This window comes from Saccostrea cucullata, unplaced genomic scaffold (assembly GCF_032062105.1).
Source record: "Saccostrea cucullata isolate Sc308-1 unplaced genomic scaffold, CSIRO_AGI_Scuc_v1 ctg443, whole genome shotgun sequence".
Taxonomy (NCBI): domain Eukaryota; kingdom Metazoa; phylum Mollusca; class Bivalvia; order Ostreida; family Ostreidae; genus Saccostrea; species Saccostrea cuccullata.
This window is the reverse complement of record NW_026932961.1, coordinates 179,216-198,358: the sequence shown is the minus strand read 5'-3', so window position 1 is coordinate 198,358 and position 19,143 is coordinate 179,216. Positions and strand designations below refer to the sequence as shown.

At 32.4% G+C, this 19,143-nt stretch overlaps 1 protein-coding gene across 2 annotated transcripts in view; it reads left to right on the top strand.

The window, feature by feature from the left end:
• LOC134236660 (ecdysone receptor-like) overlaps window positions 1–19,143 on the top strand; it is a 65,313-nt gene that overhangs the window by 24,154 nt on the left and 22,016 nt on the right. The window contains exon 2 of one of the 2 annotated variants that reach the window (XM_062718832.1): window positions 6,792–6,992. In XM_062718832.1, the coding sequence (XP_062574816.1) occupies window positions 6,884–6,992 (109 nt within the window). In that variant the 5' untranslated portion in view covers window positions 6,792–6,883. Of the gene's footprint in view, window positions 1–6,791; window positions 6,993–13,218; window positions 14,241–19,143 lie in introns of those variants that run through there. The other variant, XM_062718833.1, reaches the window with a different exon arrangement.

Here is a 19,143-nt window from a genome sequence, read left to right as displayed (position 1 = left end):
CCAGATTACAGTTTGTCACCTCTGAGTTTTCCTTTCCAAGTTTTGCTATATGTAAGATGTCCAAATAATTAAAATTAATCCTGCAATAAATTTGTATATTATTTTTTTTGCTCAAATACGTAGCTCGCTGCGACCGTTGCAACCATTGTTTACAACTTTGTTTGAGGTGTTGATTGTGACGTCACAATGCAGCTGCACGCGCAATGACCCTCTGGTGAATACAGCCTCAAATCCAGTGAATATGTAGTTATGAATTGTTTGCATTTGTATAGATTATTTAGACTATATATAGACTATATAATAAATTAAATTATCGAATTATAGGTGTGATGGAATATCAAAATTACTTTGGCATACTATGCATGATGCTATACCGTATGTGACCTTTAGTATATCACTTGTATTGAAATTGCCTAATTTAAAAATATTGAAAGTCACATACAATAATTGAAGTATTGCTTGTTTTGAAGTAAATATTTATCAGGCCATCCTTAAAAAAATTTTTTTTTGCGGTAACGCGCCTCATCATTTAAGGTGTGGGTAGGTAGGTAGGCTTATTTTTTTTTTTTTTGGAGACAAAAAGTCAGAATTAAATTTCGATTAGATAGAGGTATTAATTATGTCTTAGATTTCACTTTAAGTTACTAATCAAACAAGAAAATTAAGGCATTCTTAATGAATCCAATCTTTTATTGTTCAAATATCAGAACACATCAGTTCTTTTTTAAAAAACGGCGTCTACAGGTGCAATGGGGACGTAAAAAAATGTCAATAGGATAAAATTAGAAAATGGATCTGTAAAAAAAAAAAAAAAAAATTTTTTTTGAACCCATAAAAAAAATCCAGTAGGGTGGATTTTGGTGAGTCGGTCGCGTTACCGCAAAAAAACAATTTTTTAAGGATGGCCTCATATGTTGTTTGCTGAGCTGATAATCATCAGTTGCTTATATCAAAACTCCTTTAAATTGAAGTCCTTGTCAGTCATATTTATGGTTGAAGAGATTGTATTAAATTAATACAGGTTGATGCATAAGTGTTAGTTAATGTTATTGGGATGCAAGAGTGAGCAAAAAGGCTTACACAACACCCCCTATACAAACATGAAAGAACAAAAAAAATGTTGATATGTCTAAGTTTAGTTGAGCAGGGAATAAAGCATATTGCAAAGCTATAGTCTAAGAGTGGTTAGGACAAGTAGTACATTTAAATGTTTACATAGGGCTTGTTTGTTTGTTTGTTTGTCTGTTGTTTTCAAGTCTCTCTCAAGAATTTTTCACTCGTAGGAGACGCCACCACTTGCCAGTGGAGAGTTGCAAATTCTGTCCTATACTTGGCACTCATGGCCATTGAGCAGGTAGGGATCTTTTTTGTGCCAGCACCTACTGCGACACGGGACCTCAATTTATACAATATCTCATCCAAAGGACCGTTCTCCACATCCCACAGTGGGATTTGAACCCATGACTGAAGGATCAAGTCCTTACTTTGTGACTCTAGAGCAGATGCTCTAACCTCTGTGCCAAGTGATGGACTGTTGTAGAGTTTTATATAGATTAATACCTACATCTTACAGACATTGATATTTATAATTATAAGCACTGTATAATTTAGTAATAAGGAAGCTAAATAGTGAAAGAAAAAAAAATCTTAGGGCATTACTTCAAGTGGATGTGAATAAGGAATTTTAAAATTTTATTTCCAAAATGATTTTCTGTTTGTAAATAATATGTATTGACTTGTATATTTGATGTTAAACTTTTCTCCTTGCTCGGAAAAAGTGCATTAAATTTTATATTTCACTGCAAATGAGTAGCACATACAACAGTGTAAGACTTAGGTCCTTACTCTTCAGACCTCGACACGAGAAATACATTGAACTTTTTATAAACTATAGTTTGTTATTATAGCTGTCTGATATTTATTGACCTTGATTGCTAAAACTAATACAAAACAGGATATTGCATAATTAGTAAACTAATTTATTTTTATGCAAAACAAGCAAATAAAAATATCTAGACACTTTACAATTAACAAGCATTCAGTTTGGAAAACGGAGGACATACAACTTTTTTTAATATGCATATGAGTTATTTCCCTTTTAAAGACAAATTGAAATGTTGGGGATGGAAAACGGAGTACATTAATTAGTAAAAGTTATTTCCCTTAACAATTCACTAGAGGGATGAAATACAAAAGAACTTTTTCTTAAAGTTATCATCTTTCATACATAATACGTACAAAACCATAAAAACTTATGGAATATAAGATACAGTTGTAACCAATATGCTTTAGCCTTCATAATGAGGAGAAAACGTGTCAGCATGTTTAAACATGTCGAGTAGGTATGAGGCTTAGAATGGGTTTATCGGGGATAGAGGTGGTGAACAAGAAATATGGCAGACAATGCCTTTTGCTAATAGTGTTCATCTTAAACAGCCGATTTAAATATCATGATCAAATGTAAAAGGAAAAGATATTTTAATTATAAAATCATTATTTAAACTTTTTGTTTTAGCTAGCTTTGAGTGGGAAGTGTGAATTGTCGTCACAAGATTAAAAAATATTTGATAATTAAAAAATACACATATTGGGAAATTAATTTCAAAAGGAATCATATAAAATTGATATAAGATATTATATATAATTGGTAATTGATTATTTGCTGTACTTAAAATAGTCTGGTGCAAGTGTTCGAAAATTTTTCGATAACTTTCTGTAGAGAGCAAGAATTATTCATTATCCTTTGATAAAATATGTATATTTCTACCTAAGCTTTTAAAGCCAAATAAGGCTTGAATAAGCTTTTATGATGCAGTTTATCATTGAGACAAATGCTGATTGACGTTTTTCTGACTTTTTCATACTAATTGTTAATCCATTTTTTTACACTGAGTTGACGACAGATTTCTCTGTTATTTCTGGATCATGAGAAGGTGCACACGGCGGGTGTGACCGGTCGGCAGGGGATGCTCACTCCTCCATGGCATCCGATCCCACCTCTGATGTTTTGGAAGTCTGCTTTTGCTTTGCTCCTATTTTTTGTATTGTTTTTTTTTTAACCTTTGAGCTTGAATACTGTTTGTTATCTCCATATATTTCATGTATAACCCTGGATTAAATGTCTGAACTTTCATTGTTGGGCCATCTTAACCCCTTCCATGGCAAAGATTTTAAGCATATCTAGACAAATTGATATTAAGATTTCAATGCAATTTTTGAGTATTTTTTGTTATTTTTGTATATATCAATGTATATATATTCTGAAAGCAGGTATTGTGTAGTTTCTGAAATGACTATAAAAATATCATTTCAGTTGCCATGGCAACGAAATACACCATAATCATGCTGGAATTTCCATTTATTCAAGAATGAGTTTTATTTTGATTTATCTTTGCTCAGTTAAATATATTTAGAAATATTTTATTTTTCTGTTGAAAATTATGAGCATGTTGTACATTTTTTTCAAACCAATTTAAGTATTATGGGGGATGGGGTGGGGTTGGGAGGTAATCATCAGAATTTAGCATTTTTACATAGAACGTGTCACCCCTGCATTGATTTCAATAATGGAAAAATCGCTCAATTTATGCGCAAAGTTTAACTCAAGCTAGCAAAAAACTGGTACAACCAATACAAAAAATTTCTGTAAATTATTTTATCGTAATTGTTTTCTCTTTCCAACAGTGTAAGATTTAATCTGATATTTGCAGTATTAACGAAGTTATGGATGTTTTTTCACACTACTATTGTTTTTCAAGTCAGATGCATAGAAATGCGTATATGCCATGTAAGGGGTTAAATGAATTTTTATCCCTTCTGTCAACCAATTGATTAAAAACAACCCATAGAACCATTTTTAAAATAATGCTTGCTTGACCTCTCTTGATTGGCAGGGTAAAACTATTGGATCTGGAGGTAGGTGGGGAAATCTTTTTTACAAGTCAAGTAAGCTCTTTTGATCACAATCAAGCTCATCTGATCTGAAGTTTCTAAAGCTTTTCTGATTACAATTAAATTCACCTGAGCCAAAGACTCAAAATACACTTTTCTGATCACAATTAACCTTACCTGAACTGAAGACTCGAGATATCTTTTCTGATCACATGAGCTTGTCTATGTGAAGACCCAAGTAAGCTTAATTTTCTGATCACAACAGCTCATCTAGTAATTATTGTTTCATTGAAGTAGTCAAGGATTCGGATCGCTGCAATTTCAGCTAAGAAAAATGACCAGGTTCATGTTTTGGGGTAAAGTTTTTGGAGCAAGTCTCATTCTAGAGTACCTATAAGGCCAATATTGACAATTAAAACTTGTCTGAATAAATGATACATACCACACCAGCCTTCAAGTGCTGGATCTGACCTACATTTTACGGATGAGTGAACAGGTTTAAGTTTTTGGGGTCAGTTCATTTTGAAGTATGTTGCACACTAACAGGCTTGCTTTGGATTCTGGATCTGACCTACATTTTCTAATTAATTTAAAGTTTCTGGAGCATGTTCATGCATGCTTACCTAGTAACTATTTGCAGTACCTAGACTAAACATGCATGGATGATACATCTAGGGATGCACATATGCACACTACTTGATCTTCTTCATATGCTGTTTCTGAATTACATTTTCTGGACTAGTTTGAATTTTTGGTAGAAGTCTATTTTTCAAGTAACTGCTATAATTTCTTATAACCTAAGTTTGAAAATTTTTGTCATAAACCACAGAATCAGATGAAAACAATGGATTTCCTCTGCATACAAAATGCAAATAAGAATAAAATGAATTAATAAAATTCTGGGCACAATTAGGGCTGTGTATTGAGCCAAAAATTTCGATACGATACAATATTTTTTAAAGCGATATCCGATATATTGGATTCTAAAACAAGTCCATCAGAAAAGGCTTCTAAATCATTTTAATGCATGAATTTCATAACAGTTAAGTGTTTTATTACCCATTTTAAAGTTCTTGTCTCATTGTCATTACAAATAATGCTTCAAATTAAAACTTTTAATGACAGTAAAATCAACGTGTTCAAATAAAATTCTCTTTGTATTTTGTAATAATTATAAAAACTGTTATTTCCTTACAAATTATATAATTATTGATCAGTTTTAATTCAAAAATGTGAAATATAATCTTTGGTGGTTGAAATTCCCATCTTTTTAACAGAATTAGAAGAAAAACTGTCTGTCCGATACGTATTGGAAGTTATTTTTCGATACAATATTTTTCTTGAATATCGATACGTATCGATATATCGATATATTGATACAGCCCTATAGGCACAATGTTGTTTGGGCTTCACCTTACGTTGGACACACTTGCCTGAAGTTCAAGTGCTGGAAAGTAGATTTGGTAAAGCCTATTATTGGATTTAAATATCAGATTGTATCAGATGTGGCCTTTGCTGTTAATTTTTAATGAAGAAAAAAATTATTTAGAAGACTGTATGAAAAGAAATACTGATTGATGTTTTCCATACATTATAGTTAGTGTTGCCCATGATTACACAATGAATTGTGTATCATGATTTCTCTGTTTACCTGAACATGTGACCAGTCAACAGGGGATGTTTACTCCTATATATTAGCACCTGATTCCATGTCTTAATTGACTGAGGCTTTTAGAGTTCCTGTTTGCTCTGCTCTTATTTATATTGTTCCACTGTACTTCTGTGTTTTGTTAAATGTTATGTGTGATATTTCAATATTTCACTCATTTCCTTCAGAGGCAGTTCAAACCTACTGAGATCAAATTTAAGAATTTTTTTTTTTATTTTTGAAAAGTTTAAAAAAAGAAAAGAGACATTATAAGCAATTTTCTTGAATTTCATAAGTGTTGCCAATTATTTAGCCCTAGGATTATGTTCAGGCAGTTTTTGTTTTAAATATATGTTTATATTGGCAGATGCATGTATCGGTTTGATGCAAGGAAGTCAATCAGGGCCTATGACCTATGAAACATTGATATTTTCCATGTTTACAGGTGTCTGCTGCTGTAATTTTATCATTATCTCTATTCACACATTGCTTAATATGAAGCATGATTCATTGATTGAATTGACATATATATATATAAAAAAATATTTTAATGTAATAGTCCCAGAATATCTTCTCAGATGATAGGGGTGGCGTTAACGAATTCTGATCATATTAGCAAAGTTATATAGCTGGTGGTTGTTGCCAAATTAGAGACCAAAATAGCTTAATAGGTGAGACTGTTGTTGAGATATATTCAGGAAAAATTGCCAGAAAGATGCAATTTTGTCATATATGTTTTCATTTTTGTTGTGTTTTTTGTTGAGAGATATGTATGATTGACATGAATTTCAATTTGTGTAGATATTTAACCAAGCAGGCGCGTGAGAATTAATCCCTTAAAGTGTTTAGATATAAAAAAAAAATGAATTTAAAAAAAAATTAAAGAGACAGTGCTTGTAAGCCGACATTTATTTCATATGCGAATAATATTACATTAATTTTTACTAATCATATTTGTAACACAAACCGTTTATTCAAGAACTGTTGAAGTCTCACAAAAAACCACGTCTCAGTGTTTAATTTTCAGCATTCTAGTATCAGTGATTTTATGCAAATGTTTAAAAGTGAAATACAGTGTATATAAATTTCTTGAAGATTTATAGTGTGGAGTGGCTCAAATATTGGACTGTGGAAAAAATGATTCATATGTATTGCATGTATCATTTTTTTCTTTTAAATTTTTTTTGTAAAATGAAGTCCCTGCCTCCCCTATATATACTTGTTAACAAATATTTTTTTCCTTTTTCTACAGAGTTCTTATGACATTTGAGAAGGAAAAAAGTGAGAGGCATTTGACCTTGACCCACCCTTTCTTGTGTCAAGGATAATGAAGCGGAGATCCTTATGTCTGCAATCGTGGCGTACCAACATCCTGTTCACCCCTATAACATGCATGGGCAGTATCCAGATCTATTTATAGATCCAGCCCGATACTCGCCCATCATGGGGAAGAGTAAGTATATTTCAATGTTACAGTTGACAAGGATAAAATTTCAAAAGTACTGCTTAACAATTCACAGTAAAACCTGCCTCATCCAAACACTAATGGTTCCAAAGATTCTGACAAGATGACATTCCGAAAAAGACAGTATTTTGAGCAATTGCCAGTTAGCAGGGGGATGCTTATAGTCCTACTTGGTCCCACCTCTGATGTTTTAGAGGTCCAATTTGTACTACTGCAGTGGACATCCAGCATCTTTTTCTCCATATTTGATTGAAAGGATCTCCAAAGTTTGCATCCTATTGGGCAAGATACTGGAATACACCGTACTTAACATCTGAAATATTCAAGTTTCACTGTGTTTCTTAGTCTTGAAAAATAATTTCAGTTACTAAGAGGCTTAGTTCAAAGATTCCTTATGATTTCATGTTGTCAGTCAGTTGCATTCAATTTCAGTACTTTTGTAAGGGATACCTTTAATTAAGTAAGCTGCAAAGTTTTCCTGCAAGGTTTGTCGCTCGTGACTGGCACAGTGGTTAGAGCACCTGCCAGGGTTGGGAATTCACTATGTACAACTTGCAAATTGTGAGTTAGAATATCCAAATTGCCAGTTAAATATTTTGTAACTTGCAAAAGATTTGCAAGTTGTTTTTTCATTGTAAATTTTATCCAGGAAAAAATAACTATTTCAATTTTGTTTTGTCTTTCTCTCTTAAGCTACTGTTTATTTTCATCACTTTTAAATGAACAAGCATGTGACATGTACAATGATCATATAAAAAATTACAAATATTTTTTTTAATGGCCAATCTATTCTTTATAGCTTTCGTTTTAAAACTGCAAGTTGTCTTTTGAAATTGTGAATTCGTTTTTAGCTCTACTGGTCAGAGACCAGAAGAGCTTATGCGATAGTAATGTGTCCGGCATCCGTCTAGCTGACTAGCTGTCTGTCTGTCCGTCTGTCTGTCTGTAAACAATTTTTCAAAATGCTACTCCTCCTTCAGTTTTGGTCTGATTTCAATATAACTTGGCACAAAAGTAGACTACACTTAATAGATACATAATTCTCTGTATCGTTTTTTTTATTTCGATGAACAGTGTTGCCGTGGCTACTAAGAATAGAAATTTCTGTGAAATTGTTTCAAAATGCTACTCCTTCTACAGTATTGGTCTGATTTCAATACAACTTGGCACACAAGTAGACTACACTAAGTTACACAATTCTATTTATCGGTTTTTGATTTCGAACAGTGTTGCCGTGGTTACTAAAAATAGAAATTTCTGTGAAATTAATTGTTTCAAAATCCTACTCCTCCTACAGTTTTAGTCTGATTTCAATATAACTTGGCACACAAGTAGACTACACTAAGATACACAATTCGGTATATTGGTTTTCGATTTTTATGAACGATGTTGCCATGTTTACTTAACACAGAACTTTCTGTGAAATACTTTCAAAAATACTACTCCTCCTACAGTTTTGTTCTGATTTCAATATAATTTTGCATAGAAGTAGACTACACTAAGATACACAATTCTATTTATCATTTTTTGATTTCGATGAACATTATTGCCTTGTTTACTAAAGATAGAAATTTCTGTAAAATACTATCAAAATGCTAACCCAAATACAGTTTTAATCTGATTATAATATAACTTGGCACACAAGTAGACTACACTAAGAACTAGTGTTGGCAACGAGTACCCGGTTAACCGGTTAACCGTCGAACGATGCGAGTATCGGTTAGTAAAACTGCTATCCGGTTACTCGCATAAAAAAAATTACATAGTAAATGCATATAAAATGATTGTTTTCTAGTTTATAAATGTATATACTTACACATTTCCCTAAATTTAGATACCGTTAGACTTTTTGATTAGTTTTCACAGTTTATATAGTTAATAGCTTTGATTGCTTGGGGGTATACAACTTTTGAAGGCCTGAGTTATGATTACCTCATTTGATAATTGAACTTAACGAGATGCCGCCTCAGACAAATTAAGCTTGGATTGTAACTGTAAGAAAGAACAGTTGATTCAAAATCTTAACGAAAATTAACTAATAATTACGGAGTATGTAATTATTATTCTCCTTGATAGCGACATTTCGGAGGCTGAAAAGGAAAGCATCAGGAAAGCAATTAGTGAGACGGTGATTGACGATGTTTTTATTTGTCTTCTTCGTGTGTCAAATTTCTTATTTTCTTTAATCTAAAATCTAAATTCGTTTACAATATCGCATGTGTGTATTGTAAATATAATGTCCAAATACAGTATATTTGTGAATTACTACTAACGATAAGTAAAGCATAAGATGAATAAAAGATGTGGATATTTTTTATAAAAATCAAAATTTCGATAACCGGGTACTCCATCGAAAGATGAAGCGAGTAACCGGTTACTAAAAATCGTCCGATTTGCCAACACTACTAAGAACATAAAGAGACTTAATCAAGGATCATTATTCTATTTATTGCTGTTGTAAAGTTTCAATTCCTAACTGCTTCTTTTCTCTTCCTTTGCTATAAGTAAAAACCAGTAGAGCTTCAGTCTCGACAGAGACTTCTGGTTTTGGTTGTCCTTACAATTATTTGTGAGTTGTAATTTTAGGGAGTTTCTACCCCTGTCTGCCCTATACAGTCGCGAAGTAAGGACTTGATCCTTACATCTCGTGTTCGAATCCCACTGTGCGTTGTAGAGACCGGTCCTTTGGATGAGACCATATAAATCCGGGCCCCATGTCGCAGTAGGGGCTGGCATGTAAAAGATCCCTCCCTGCTCAATGGCCCCGAGTGCCGAGCATAGGACAAAATTTGTAGCTCTCCACTAGCAAGTGGTGGTAACTCTATATGAGTAAAAAATTTTAGAGAGGGACTCTAAACAACAATAAACTTTAGTAAGGCATACCTTATAACTATATTTTGATAGTTGAGGATAGGGTTATCTATTTATTTTTTACTCATGCAGTAAAAATTAAATGAAATGGACAAGTTACAGTTTTGTTAACTTTTTGAAATAGAAATAGAAGACTTGGATGTATACTTGAGATACATTTATTTTTTAAATAAATTAACTTGGTAAACAAAAAATCTTGAATAGGTATTAAAAAAAACTACAATTAGTTTCACTTGGTAAACTTGTGGGAGAAACTTTGCAATATAGCTCAAAGAGAAATAACTCTAATTGTTTCTTGTACAATATGCAGGCCCATCTGACTGAGATCTGATAGATAAAAAAAAAAGATCCACAGTGCCCAGTTTCTCACACATTAAGTTCCTAATTCTTAAATATTTTCAAAACATCGCATGAAAATTTAAATAAAAAAAATAACTCCTTTAATTCTGGAAGAAGAATTTCAGAAAAACATGTTAATATTAGCGCTGCAACTTTATGGGACTTTTTATCCTATTACAAACATGGATTAAATTTTGTGTTTTGGAGAAATAATATGCATATATGCACTGAAGAAGTTTCCTAATTCAGAAGTAGTATGTGTCTGATATTTAATATTTCTGAACCATGTGAACTGAAATATATATAATTAATGGAAAAAAGAACAAAACGTGGGCATGAAATGAAACACAGTTGATAATGGAATAAAGAAATTTTAATAAAAAGTCACGTATATTTTTATATTACATGCTGGAAAAAAGTCATCAAGTACGTGCTTCAATATTATAAGCTAGTGTTTGATACGCAAATTAGGAAAGAATGGCATTTGACTTTTGTCTCGTATTGAACTTACGGTAAACTAATATAAAGCGGTAGATACATGTCATACCTAATTAAGAGAGCAAATAAAAAATCCTCTTTAAAATTGCTCATCATGCAGAGTTACACCAACAAATTATCAGGGTGAGCCGGGAAATAAATTCTATTGAAAGAAAAAGAAAGTCTGACAAAAAAATATAATGGATCGAGGGTTGGATCAAAAGATTCCAGCTAGTTCCCCGAAGCTCAGAGAGAAATAACTGAAGCTTGCTTGAGGGGAACTGGAATCGCCTTAGCTAGACTTCATCAGTGGGAAATATGCAGTAGAATTATAATGCGCACAAGGGAAGTATTAGGTACTCAATATGTAAATAAAACATAGGTTCAATTAAAAGGTATAGGATTTGAATAAATAGTCACTATAGGAAGCATGAATCAGTAGCAATTGTTTTAATAAACATATTAAAATTTTACAGTGAAAAGTAATATCCTCCGCCTCTCACAGCTACTTTACGTACTACATCAAATACGTAACCATATTGATGTCGCAATTCAACGTTGATAACAAGTTACTCATTTCCTGTATAAATTAAGTCCTGCTTCCTTTTATGTAACTTCAACTGAGATGCTTTATGAATATTCATGATTCAATTTGGAACAAATTGGAACTTTGCATATATTTTTAAAAGAAATTGCTATAGTGTTCTAATATTATTGTTTAAATAAATCAAAGGTACTTTGAATGAAAGGAATCGTTCATTTTATTCTGATTGTCAAAGAGAATGAAAGGAATCGTTCATTTTATTCTGATTGTCAAAGAATCGGCCAAAAATATTTATTTACTCTTTTACAGTGAAAAATCAGCAGAGGTTTGATATTGTTGTGTATTTTTTTCAAATATAGTTTCAGAATTATTTAACTTTTTGTAGATGCGATATATGTTTTTTAACTTGATTTATCTGAACAAAGGATTTATATGCCATTGCAATCATGCTTGTATATTTACAATGAATCAGTCAAAGGATGGACAATAAAGCATTTGATTAATGTATTCATATTCAATTTGGTCCTTGCAGGTCAGTAAAGCATCTTTTTTTATATAAACTTTAAACATATCTTATTAAAATTGATAAAATTTAGCATATTATTTTGAAGTTAAATTGGAAATGTAACTTTCTCTGAATGCAGGTATTCATTAACATGTATATTTGCCCCTTCGCAAATTTTCGATGGAAATTTAATTGTCCTATCAAGCATATGCTTATTAAATTGTATTAATTTACAGCATAGAGAGGTCATCTAAGAAATATATATCTGCTTAATTTTCTACTTGTAGATTGAACTGAAATTGTGATTTCTTGTATTGAACTTAAATTGTGATTTCTTGGAATTACAAATGTATCATAACTACTTAGGGAAAAAAGGGCTATATTCGAGAGAAAAAAAATGGCATTATGTTGATGAATACTCCTTCAGTCTGCACTCTGAAAAATAAATTAGGTACCGGTAGATGCCCTGGAAATTAATTCCAATATTCATTGCCATCTATAATCTGCATGCATGTGTCTCACACATAATACTGGAAAAAGATATACAGAAAAGAGAAGAATATTGTTTTCTTCAGAAATAAAAGAACATTGAAGTTCAGAAACAAATCTATTGTATATTACCTCATGCTAAATAAAGCTGTCTTCTTAAAAAAAAAATGAATAAATTTTGTTCTAGAAAGCATAGAGAATATAAAATCTTGCTAGGTTTTAGATCATGTATAATTTGTTGTCTGAATAGAATTGACATTTTTAATAAAGTACAAGACAAGGACCATGCATTTACATATATATAAATGTGAAATTTTACATACATTTATTAATATTATTATGGATCATTTTGATCAGGGTTTTTTACCACAATACCAGGCGAGGATAAATTATGCTATAAATGTTAAAGGAGATGAATAGGAGTAAAAGAGGGATGGTTGGAATATTTATGGGAACAAACTTGTGTTAAAAAAAACAAAACAAATTAACTTATTAAGTGTTCAACTTATTTTTTTCACATATATTATTTTACTATTCTGAAAAATATTTGCTAGATCGAATCACAAAATATTTTATTAGATGGATAAAATGATATGCTTCTTTTTAGATTTATATGCTTTGTGTTTGCATGCTCATATGCTAATTAAAAAAAAAAGATGTTGCACTTAAATTAACTGGTACACAAGTTGTACATCATTGTAGAAAATCAATAAAGTATTCTAAACTTTCTCAATAAATGATTTAAAGGAGTTCTAAAAATATTTAAATTACATTTAATCATCTAATATTGACTTTTAAAAATTCTACTTGGTTAATATGGGTCACTTTGATGTAGGTTACTAGGATTATACACCCATCAGTGCCTAATTACCAGGGCCCTTATAAAAAGCTGGGATCTCTATAGTCCTCCCTTGGGGTGCCCCTTGCTTTCTTATGAGATCTATTTTTAGCTGGTGTTGACCCGGCCTTCACACTGGAGAAGCGGGCCACATAAAGTGCAATGTGTTAAACATGCAGATCTGTATTATACAGGGACATAGTTTAACTCCAGCGGTCAACTCTGTTTGCTCGGTCAGTTAGTGAACCAGGAATTGATCAAACATATCCTTCTCTTCTTACACAGGGCTTTGAATCCTTTGTATATTAAATGACAGTAGCTGCAATATCTCTACTATACCCAGGTTTATAGCTTATTAATGGATTGATTAAGAGTGAGAATTTTATCACAGTGGTGTCAGATTCTAATTGGATCAGTATTTGAAATATTATGTATGTGTGACTGGAAAGAGAAAATTCAGGTCAAGCAGTGTTTATGTGTTTTTTTTCCTGTAAGTGAATTACTGCAGTCTTTAAGCCTAAATTATGCATCTGTGTTAAATGACATGTGAGGGTCATTCAAGTGTGAAAAAGTGCTGGAATTATTATTTACCTGCTTGAATGTGAACTGCAGTAAAATTAGCAGGTACTGAGGTATTTTTATGAATCCGAACTGGAATTCAGTGTTCATTAACAGCACGCCTCTCTCACTTCAGTGATTCCGCAGGTCCCCTAGATGAACTCATGACAACATTGATCACTTGTGAAGAACGTTTTTTGTAGTAAAATCTTCTAGTGTTGTGATTTTTGCAGGTTCACGGAACATTTGGAGCTTTTATTGATTTCTTTTCTTTATCTATTGTGTAAAAATTATCATTTAACATATACCTGTATATATACTTGAAAGGAAAAGGTAGAGGATGCGGCAGTAACTCTTAATTAGCAATTATCTTTTTAGTCAATGTGGATATTAGTGTTTTGTCATTATGGAATCAAAACAAATTCATTTCTGTAAGGATGCCAGGGTCACATTTTATTCGGAGTTGACTGTCGACTGTGAGATCCTGTATCTGTATTGGTAGGGAGATTTGTTATAGCAAGGCTCCTAATGTGGAGACAGAATTTTCTCTGCTAAAGGATATGGTATGGTTCAATGCTGAAACTGACTTAGAACTGGAGAAAAATTCCACTAAAGGTAAACAAGGATAAGTTGATGGTTAGGTCAATGTATCGACTTAATATAAGCAAATTTTTAGCAACTTGCAAATTTTTGCAATTTTTTCCCATAAAGAGCAATTTTTCCCATAAAGCTGGTATTTATTTTTTTAGCGAAAAGTAATTTTTAGCAATTTTATAAAACACATAAAGACAAGGGTAACCTCCGATTTGGAATATTATTAGCGATATTGAATTTTAGCAATCTGGACAACCTCGCTAAAAATGACAAATCTGAATCCTCGTTAGAGTTTCTGCTTAAATCATATAATAGCAGGGTAAGAATGGAATAGCAGGAGACAAAAGAGTGGAAGGGTGTTTTGGGTTTATCCCCTAGCAGAGGGTTGATTGGGAATACCAGAACGAATGATAGGGGAGGTCTTATGGATACACAGATTTTTTTATGATTTCCCAATCATGACAAGGAGCACACAGGGGGTGGGACCGGTTGGCAGGGGATGCTCACTCCTCCATGTCACCTAGTCCCACCTCTGATGTTTTGGAGGTTTGTGTTTGCTCTGCTCCTATTTGGTATCGTTTTATGGACTTCAGAGCTTGAATACTTTCATAATTTCCATGTATTTTATAAACCTGTTATTAGTTATGAAGAAGTTTTAGTACTCCAAGCTTATTTGACATTTGATGGATACATTTGTGAGGAAATTTCGTACGTATTTTGAACTTTAATTGGTAACTCAATCAATAAAAGTTCAATAAGCAGTATGACAGAATCTGTATTTTAATTTGATTTGTAGAAAATGTTCTGATTCCAACACATGATTCATCATGATTATTTTACCAATTTAAAAGAGAGAAATTTATTAAAGGGAGTGGGAGGTCAGTTAGTATAAAATGAAGGCTCAAGTACTGAAACTTTTTTCTTTGGGAAGAACAATATTGTAACCTGAAATGTTCAGACTTTACACCATACTGTTGTTTTTGTCAAATGTCCATTGCTTAATGGTTTTAGAAGGTCAACTGGTTATCACTACAATTAGCTGCCTGCCATATGGATTTAATTAGGATAATCATTCATGGGGTATATTACTTGAACCAGTTTATGATAAAGCATGTAACTTAAAACAGTATTTCCTTGAATTCTAGTTGCCCTCATGGTGCAGTGGTTAGAGCATTCCACTCTCAAGTTGGGAAGAAAGGAGTTGATCCTTTTGTCGCAGGTTCGAATCCCACTGTAGGAAATTTGCAGCTCTCCATCGGCAAGTGGTGGCGTCTCCATACAAGTGAAAAATATTTGAGAGGGGCGTTAAACAATATACAAGCAATCCTTTAATTCTAATAAGCATTGATTAGTTGAAAATATAATGCATAAAACATAAATCAAATATTTTATACATGAAACATTTTATTCTGTTCTGATGTGGCACTTGAGGTTCCTTGATCTTTCTACTGGATAGATATAAACACAATGACATAAGAGTCATAGAATTGAGCACCAGTTGGATTGATTAATGGTTGTATGTTGTTTTAAGTCTCATTCAGATGACACCAATATTCCAGCGATAGAGATTTCTATAAAGTGGAGGCCAGTGGCTTCAAAGTTAGACCCTGAATTGGGCGCTCGGGGGCCATTGAGTAGTGGGAATTTTTCAGCATGCCAATGTCTGCCCAGTGACAGAGAACCTACCTAAGGTCTCCTCCAAAAAAACTGTGGCTATACCAATATTTAATGGACTTAGATCTTTTGTGGTCAGGGTTTGAACCTACAAAATAGCAATCAATCAACCTAAGCTATGGCTATATTGTTATGGTCTATGATCAAATTAATTGCTCATATATTTGACCGATTCTGAGCCATTTTCATCTACATTAACCTGTTCAATTTACATTCTCTAGACATATTTTGCTGTTAATTATGCCCCCCTTCGAAGAAGGGAGGGCATTTTGCTTTGCTGCTGTCTGTCGGTCCACTGAGTGTCCGTTCATTCTCTACACAACCGTTGCACATACTGAAATGAAATTTGGTATATATATATATATATATCAGATAAATATCGAGGTCAAGTGCTGTTTTGGGAATGATCGCGCCATTTTTGACAGAGTTATGTCCCTTGGACTTGTAAAATTCCAATTATTTGCAGTTTTTGTTAATTTTCTTTGCAGAGGTTGCACATACTGGAATGAAATTTAAATTAGTATACAGATTTATCAGATGAATATCTAGGTCAAATTCTGTTTTGGTTACGATCGCACCATTTTTACAGAGTTATACCCTTTTGGACTTAGAAAAATTTCAATTTGGGGGGAGGGGGGCATAAATGTTTTACAAAGATCTCTTGTTAATTTGAAGTTTTCTTCACAAGATAAAAATGTTAATGGACATCAATTTAAAAAAAAAATCCTTTGTTTCAAACAAAAAGTTGCTATCTTAAAATATTACTATTCAGCATTTTTTTTTTCAAAAAGCAGTAGAATTATCCATTTCAGTAATGTTTAAAGGGAGGTAACTCTTAACAATGCTAAATAATATTGCTCATTAAAATAGTTTATTTATTTCTCGTTTTAGTGGCACCCCTGACTGATAACGGATGTGAATTTCCATTATTATTATTGTAAACATATGGTTGACTGTTCATGTATTATTGTACAATATATATATATAAACATAGCAAAATAACCTTGCATCAAAAGCTGAGTATGTGCGTACCTGACAAAATTAAGTGATAATTTGCAGCATTTTTTTAAAATTAAGTGCATTAATTAACGCATTTAGATATGATTATTATAGTAACTGTATGCAGGAATATGAGTCAGGCATGTGTCCTCAAAACTGTCCTAAACTGATGTAATATAATCCTTAAATATGAGATTTTAATTCCCAAAAATCTCACTTGTATAATCATGCACAATTATATCAGCAAAAAATTGGCTCATGAACACAATTATCAATTTTAAAATTTTGAAGAAACGTTTTGTTAAATAGATGTAATTGAATGAACCAGTGAAGCAAATAACCATTTACCATGTTTTTTATGTCATGGAGTGCATGTCATTCAAGTCCCAAAATTAGGGCAACTTTTGTTTTAATTTATTTCTCTGAATTGCAAGTCTTTGTTGCAGTAAAATTAATGAGAAAAGTTTTCAACCTTGTAATATATAACACTGATGAATTAAAATATAGCAGTGTTAACATATTTTTAACAAAGGTGGCGGAAGCAATTTGAAAGTGGGGGGCTAAACCTACAAAAAAAAAGATAAACCCCAATTTTCTTTGCATATATTTTGTATATCTTTGCATAAAAAAGTGGGGGGGGTGGGCTAAGCCCCCCCCCCCAGACCCCGACACCTATGTTTAAAATACTAGTATCTTGTGTCTATGAATTTAAATAATACAGACCCTAAAACGTGCTACTACACTACTTCCATGGTACAGTATGCTTTATGAAGGGTACATTTTGTTTTGTGCATGGCTCATTTCGTTTTGTGAACGGTACAGTACGCTTCTTGCAGGGAATGGTATATTTATACCCCTCTTCGAAGCTTAAAGGGAGGGCATATTGTTTTGCTGCTGTCTGTTGGTTGGTAGGTTTGTCGGTCCACTTAGTTTCTGTTCATTTTCTTTACAAATGTTGCACATATTGAAATGAAATTTGTTATACAGATACCGTATAAGTAGAATTTTTAGCGAGGATCTAATTTTGGCATTATTAGCGAGGGTGCCGAGATCGCTTAAATTGAATATTGCTAAAAATTAATCGCGTTTTATTTGTAACAGCTTCTTTAATGTGAATTTTAAAATCGCTAAAATAACATCTCGCTAAAAACAAATCACCGGTTTTTAAGGACAAATCGCTAAAATTGCATCTCGCTAAAATTTCCACTTATACGGTATATCAGATTAATATCTAGGTCAAGTTCTGTTTTGGGTACGATCGCGCCATTTTTCACAGTTATACTCTTAGACTTTGACAAATTCAAATTATTTGCAGTTTCTGTTCATTTTCTTTGCACAGGTTGCACATACTGAAATGAAATTTGGTATACAGATATATCAGATTAATATCTAGGTCAAATTCTGTTTTGGGTACGATTGCGCCATTTTTTTTACAGAGTTATGCCCCTTGGACTTGGAAAAAATCCACTTATTTGCAATTTCCGTTCATTTCCTTCACAGCTGTTGCAAATACTGAAATGAAATTTAGTATAAAGAATTATCGGATGAATATCTAGGTTAAGTTCTGTTTTGGGTACGATCGCACCATTTTTGACAAAGTTATGCCCTTTTGGACTTAGAAAAATTCCAATTTTGGGGGAGGTGGCCATAAGTGTTTTACAAACATCTCTTGTTCATTTCTGATTTGTAGTAGCACCTTTTAGGGTCTGTAATAAATTCAAGTTGTAAGAACAGGTTAGACAAAAAAATTATTGTGTGTATGGGGATAAGAGGGTTCATAAGCATGACGAACTGTGTTAAGTTTTAATCTTTTCACACACCCCCCCCCCCCACCACCACCACCACCACAAAGACAATTCAAATCCCATCATTTGTATTCAAGAAATATTTATCATTTATTTGATATTAGATTATGAAGATTTAAATGCTTAAATTTCATTTATTTAAAAAAAAACTATTAAATGCAGTTCTCCTTTAAATATTATTTATTCAAAAATTAAAAAAAAAAAAAGTTCTATAATGCCCCACTTTTATGAAAATTAAACAATGTTTAAATTTTTGTCACTGAAGAAGAAAGTCAATATAGATCGAGTCAGTTCGTAATAAATGCTTGTGAAAAAAAAATTAGAGAGAGAAACAATATTACATTTTGAACTTTTAGCATCAGTTTGATCCTTATAGAGTGGTATGTAATGACACATAATTTACGGATTAATATTAATGAAGATTTATTTTCGTAATGATTAAGACA